This window comes from Oryzias melastigma, linkage group LG5, assembly GCF_002922805.2.
Source record: "Oryzias melastigma strain HK-1 linkage group LG5, ASM292280v2, whole genome shotgun sequence".
Classification (NCBI taxonomy): domain Eukaryota; kingdom Metazoa; phylum Chordata; class Actinopteri; order Beloniformes; family Adrianichthyidae; genus Oryzias; species Oryzias melastigma.
Window position 1 is genome coordinate 32,860,917 of NC_050516.1, and position 6,898 is coordinate 32,867,814.

The 6,898-nt window shown below is 40.0% G+C and overlaps 1 protein-coding gene across 1 annotated transcript in view; it reads right to left on the bottom strand.

Moving 5' to 3' along the window:
* Nucleotides 1-4,555: 4,555 nt before the first annotated feature.
* The window catches only part of crbn (cereblon), a 14,376-nt gene continuing 12,033 nt past the window's right edge, over nucleotides 4,556-6,898 (bottom strand). Inside the window, exon 11 of the mRNA XM_024270977.2 lies at nucleotides 4,556-5,749. Within this exon, the coding sequence (XP_024126745.1) occupies nucleotides 5,566-5,749 (184 nt within the window). The 3' untranslated portion in view covers nucleotides 4,556-5,565. The remainder of the gene's footprint in view (nucleotides 5,750-6,898) is intronic.

Sequence of the window (6,898 nt, forward strand, 5' to 3'; positions counted from 1 at the left end):
CCCCACACTCATAGTATATGAACATTTACATGTATAGATGTGGAGGAACAGCCCCTTCCAGGAAGAGTGCTCTGCCAGAAAAGATCAAAGCCCAATCATATCTGCAATTTCAGCTTACAATATCTACTTCACCTCTCCTCTGTTCTCCATTATTTGTTAAATTACGTTCTCCATGCTTCTGTGTGATGTAGTGTGATTCATATGTTGTTCCTCTTTCTTACTCCCCTCTGGGGGAGCAGTTATTTCAGATTCCTGGTGGATCATCTGTGCTCCTGTTCTTGGCCGTGGACCACGCCTCTGGCTCGTGTTGGCCGCAGACCACGCCTCTGGCTTGTCTTGGCTGTGGACCACGCCTCTGGCTCGTCTTGGCCGCAGACCACCCCTCTGGCTTGTCTTGGTTGTGGACCACGGCTCTGGCTTGTCTTGGCCGTGGACCATGCCTCTGGGTTGTCTTGGCCGTGGACCACGCCTCTGGCTCGTCTTGGCCACAGACCACGCCTTTAGCTCGTCTTGGCCATGGACCAATTTTAGCTTTGAGTGAAACACATTTAGATGTCACTATGGATAATTCTCTCTTAAATATAGATGGTTATAGTTTATATAGACATGACAGAAATGCAAATGGGGGTGGAGTAGCTTTTTATGTTCAACATCAGATACCTCTAAAAGTTAGAACTGATCTGGGTTGTTTAGGAATAGAAGTGTTATGGCTGGAAATACAATTATTGCATATAAAACCAATTCTCGTTGGTTGCTGTTATAGGCCTCCAAATGCATCAATATTCTGTTTAGATCAGATCTCTTATATGTTAGATAAAGTCTGTGATTTAAATAAAGAAATTTATTTCCTAGGTGATTTGAATATCGACTGGAATTTAAAAAGCTGCTCTCTTAAAAATAAATTAGAATCCATTACAAATATTTGTAATTTGCAACAAGTGGTATCAACGCCAACAAGAATTTTTTATAAAGCAGATGGAACAAAAACATCTACCTGTATTGATTTACTTTTTACAAGTGCAGCTGTTCTTTGTTCAAAAGCTAGTTCAATTTGTGTTGGGTTCAGTGATCATAATTTAATTGTAATAAATAGGAAGACCAAAGTTCCCAAATCTGGACAAAACTTCATAATCAAACGAACATTTAAAAATTTCAATGAAAATAGTTACGTGGAAGATGTGATGAGTGTTGATTGGTCACAAGTATTTTTAGAAGAGGATCCAGATAAAGCCTTAGAAGTGTTCAACAATTTAATCATACCAATTATGAATAAACATGCTCCAGTGAGGAAAATGAGTGTGAGAAGCAGTGCTTCTCCTTGGTTAGATAAAGAGCTTAAAGAACATATGAAGCAAAGAGACAAACTGAAGTCTGAAGCAATAACGTCTGATAATAAAGAAGTATGGAATAAGTACAAAAAATTAAGGAATATTGTGACCAAACTAAACCGATCTAAAAGAAAAGCATATTATGGACAGAAATTTATGAACGTGAAAACAGATAATAACAAAATGTGGAATATATTAAATGAACTAGTAGGACGAAAAGCTAAGTCCACTCCAACTTTTCTGGAAGCAAATGGATCATTTTTGACAAAACCTAGAGATATATCAAACTATTTAGGTGACTATTTTAAAAGGAAAATTCACACTTTACAAGAAAATATTATTTCCAAACATACAACTCAATCATCCTGTCAAATAATTCAAGATAAAATTATAGGTAAAAAGTTGTGTACATTTAAATTTGGAAAAGTAAGTTTAACTGCTGTTGAGGACATCTTAAAATCAATTAAAATAAAACCAGCAGGCACAGATGAAATGGATGCATACTTGTTGAAATTAGTATTTAATGTGATCGCTTTACCCATACGATATCTAATTAATTTGAGTTTAGAAAAATGTATCTGTCCTGTTGCCTGGAAAACAGCCAAAATAGTGCCTTTGTTAAAAAACAGCAAAGAACCTTTCTCTGGTAAAAATAGTCAACCTATTAGTATTTTGCCAATTCTTAGCAAAATAACGGAAAAAATAGTTTATGATCAAATTAATTTTTATTTAAATGAAAATGAGTTGAATTCCATCTATCAACATGCTTATAAGAAAGGACATTCCCCTACAACAGCTTTAGCACAAATAACAGACGACTGGTTACATGAAATAGAAGAAAAAAGAATGGTTGGGACTGTATTCTTAGATTTAAGTGCAGCTTTTGATTTACTGGATCATGAGTTACTGATAAATAAACTGAATAGTTATGGATTTGAAACTTCTGCCACTGAATGGATTAAAAGTTATCTTGATAATAGATCATTCACTGTTCTGTTTAATGGCAGTTATTCAGAGAAGCAAAAGCTATGTTGTGGGGTACCACAGGGCAGCTGCTTGGGTCCACTTTTATTTTCAATTTTTATGAATGATTTACCTTTTGTTTTGAAACATGCCACTATTGCACTTTATGCTGATGATTCTACAATCTATATGTCTGGCACCAATGCACATCATCTGAGTCAAGATCTCAATGATGAGTTGAGAGCAGTTGAGAATTGGTTTAATGTAAATAGGTTGGTCATTAATGCAGAAAAAACTAAATGTATGATGTTGGGATCAAGCTATTTATTGAAAGATTCACCTGTTCTTAATCTGTCTGTGAGTGGGAGCCCAATTGAACAAGTATCTGAAGCTAAACTTCTTGGGGTTGTTGTGGACAGCAAAATGACATGGAATAATCAAATTAAGCAAATATTGGGTAAAATGGGAAGAAGTATGGCTATGGTCAGACAGTGTCAAAAATATATGCCTGGTAATATCAAGAAGATGATAGTTGAGTCCTTAGTCCTTTCACACCTTGACTACTGTGCCACTATCTGGTCGAATACAACAGAATCAAATCTAAATAAATTACAAATAGCTCAAAACAAAGCCGCCCGACTTGCTTTAAACTGTCCTTTTACAACAAGTATCACTACAATGCATCATCAGTTGGGCTGGCTAAGTGTGAGAGGCAGAATTAAGTACCTTTTAATTAATTTAATTCACAATATTATTATCAATAAAAGACCTGAGATTTTATATAGTAATTTATGTTTCTTTAGTGATGTACATCAACATTCTACACGACAATCAAGTGAGAGTCGATTTCTTTTACCTTCATGTCGGTCTGGTTATGGTCAGGGAAGGGTTCAGTATCGAGCAATGGTGGCGTGGAATTCATTACCACAATACTTAGTTAAACAAATCAATACAAATAATTTTTCTAAAAGACTAAGACTTTTCATTTTCACCCAACAACGATAAAAAGGCTGCACTGGACTAAAACTGGATGTGTTGTTGGTTTTAAAGTGTTGTTCTAGGCTGAAGTCAGGTCTTGAATTCAGAGTTTCCAACCTGGATTGAACCAAGATAATTGTGGAGTTTTTGTGTTTTGATTTGTTTTGTTTGTTATTGTATTTGTCGTATTATTTCTATTTATTTTTTTTGTGGTGTGTACATGTACAAGTCTATCTGTTTGTTTATGTATCGCATTTGTGGTTTTAAGAAAGTGGGACCCCAGGAAGAATAGCTGCTGGCATGTCCATTAGCTAATGGGGATCCTTAATAAACAAACAAACAAACCTCGCCTCTGGCTCGTCTTGGCTGCGGACCACGCCTCTGGCTTATCTTGGCCGTGGACCATGCCTCTGGCTTGTCTTGGCCGTGGACCACGCCTCTGGCTCGTCTTGGTTGTGGACCACGCCTCTGGCTTGTGTTGGCCGTGGACCACGCCTCTGGCTTGTCTTTGCCGTGGACCACGCCTCTGGCTTGTCTTGGCCGTGGACCACGCCTCTGGCTTGTCTTGGTTGTGGACCACGCCTCTGGCTTGTCTTGGCCATGGACCTTGCTTCTGGCTCGTCTTGGTTGTGGACCACGGCTCTGGCTTGTCTTGGCCGTGGACCACGCCTCTCGCTTGTCTTGGCCGTGGACCAGGCCTCTGGCTCGTCTTGGCTGTGGACCACCCCGTTGGCATGTCTTGGCCGTGGACCACGCCTCTGGCTCATCTTGGCTGCGGACCACGCCTCTGGCTTGTCTTGGCTGTGGACCACGCCTCTGGCTCATCTTGGCCGTGGACCACGCCTCTGGCTCATCTTGGCTGCGGACCACGCCTCTGGCTTGTCTTGGCTGTGGACCACGCCTCTGGCTTGTCTTGGCCGTGGACCATGCCTTTGGCAGACATTCTTGCATATTTAATTAAAGTAAATGTGCTGCAGGATCTTATCTGATAAAGGGTGTATTTTATTTTGAAAGGAACTTGTATTTGTTGATATCAAATAAAAAAAAACAATTACAGAAAAAAATACCAATGTAATAATTCAATATTTAAAAATTATGTTTATAAATGAATGGTTTAGTGGCCATAGAAACATAAATGTGTATTTTTCCAAACAGTGAGGTTAAACCAACGCTCAACTTTGTCGAGCTTTTCTAAAAAAATTATTAGCCGCAAATTCATGAATGTGAAAATGTGATGATGATATACTTCCCACAAGCACTCACTTAAAAGAAAACAACATATGAAATGAAGGAGCATTTGATCATTTATTATAATCTCTCTTTGCTTTCAGTACATCTGAATACCGACTCCTTGATGCAAACGGTTCTGAAAATAATTCGCTAACTGTCCTATTAACAGCTAAAGAAACAGGAGCAGCAGTTTACACGAGAAGTCTAAAAACAAAATTAAAAACCTAAAAATGATAAACATTTTCATCACCTTGGTGTCTCCAATCGTTCGTTCTGGTCAGTGGATCACAGATGGTTTATTAAAAAGACATGGATCAGCATTCTTATCGTGTCACGCGTCATGAACAAACTCAAAGGAAACGGCTAAACGCTCCTCCTGCTTTCTGTCTTAATTAGCTTTGGCCTTAGAAAAGAGGCACTGAGACATGGAGCATTTCGACTTGTGCGACCAGAGATAATGCTCGACTCCTGAAGCGAGTCATCAAGCTGAACAATGAGCCTCTGATGAATATAAAACTGATTATGTGAGAAATATTACACATTATTCTTATTGTCACTTCTGATTTCTGTTTATTACATCCAAAATTTATAACTTAGAGTTTTATCCACACATCCTATTGATTCATACAAAAATACAACTTTCTTTTTGCTCCACAGGTGGAAATAACCCCTCACTTTGATCGTCTTCAACAGTTTTTTACAGCAGCTATGATAACAGCTACAACAAGCTCACGAGGATCCAAAGCGGGCAGAATTTACAGCACGTTGAGCGGTTAAGGTGGCGGACAGAACCTCAGTGCTGCATGCAGTCAGAATCTGTAAGTACGTCGACGCGTGGAGAGCCAACAGGTCGACAGAACTCGGAGGATGGGTGGAGTTTGGAGAGCCGCATGCAGGGGTGGTAGCAACACGTTTCGTCTCTCACTTCTTCTCTAGCGGGTAAAAACCAGCGTCTCCTCCTGTCCTTCCAGAGCAGCGGTGATGAGGTCGCGTCTGCTCCCGCGACCTTTCCACGGCGACACGCGTCAACGATCGGCGCGTCCTCGACGGGCACGGACGTCGGCCGTCACAGGCAGAAGAGGCGGGAGCCCCCCCTGCCCTCCTCCCCCTCCCCCGGCGGGATGCGAGGCAGCATGGCCGAGCGGGTCAGACCCCAGAACCGAGGAGGGGACAAGTCCTTCTTGGTGGCCGTGAACTTCCAGCCCATGTGGGAGCCGCACGTTCGGCACTGGGCGATCGTCCAGGCGTACCTGAGGGCCAAACAGGTGGTTTAGAAATCAAACTTTAACCCTTTAACACCAGTCTTTACGTCCTTTTATTTACTGTAACTTTTCAAACATTAACACGATAATTCTAGTGGATCGTGAAGGAGAAAAACGGCTCGACGAGAATCCAGAATCTGGTTGAAAAGTTACAGTATGTTATAGATTTGAGTTTAGCGTCACCGGTGACGCCTCAGGTGTTAAAAGGTTAACAAATACAATAAAATTTAAAAATAACCCTTTGATATGAACTGCTTACTTCCCATAAACGACTAAAGAATTATGACAGTCAGGAGTGCTAAAATGTAATGTTTGGTGCAGTGTGATACACGTGTTGTTCCTTTTTCCACTCGGGAGGGAATTCAGATTCCTGGTGAATCGCCAATGCTCCTCGTCTTGGTCGTGACTATTTCTTGTATTTTAGTGTGATCTAAAACCCTACAGACAAACACGAGTCTGTGTTTTACCTTTTTGTGTAACAGGTGTTTTGTTTAGTTTATTTAATTCCACCAAATTTGATGTAAATAGTTTTTTTTATGAACAGTTCTACGTGGGTGTTTGTCTGTCGGTGCTGCACATGCTAACTCAGACTGCTGCGGGCTGTGGCTGAGGTAAGACGTGCTCCTCCTTGTGTCCGTTCTTTGTAATTATATATAAGCTTAAACTGTTTTTGAATTTGTTTCATCAGAATTTAACAAAAGTTGGAATGGTACTGCATTAATTTTCCTTGGTTTGTAATGTGTTATTTTTGTTATTAGCTGCTTTAAACGAGCCGACGCGCCATTTTTCGTCTATTTTGAGTTGACTTCTCTTTTTTTTTCGTGCAAATTTCAGTCGTTAGGGGGAAGCACTGAAGAAAATCCTGGACAACAGAGTAACATTTGTTTTCTGTCAACCAGATTAAAAGAAATGAAATCAACATCGGAGCCTGATCTTTATTCACCTGACCTGAACACAACGCAGACCAACACAGTTGAACCAGTTACATGTGCAACACAAAAACTACTTCAGAGTTTCATGAGAAACTGTTTTCTTCTGTAAAAGTTGCTGTGATCCAGAAAGGAGTTAAATCCGGTTGGAGTCGCTTTAGTTTAATAAAAGCTAAGGACAATAAAAAAATCCTAAAACAAAATGTAT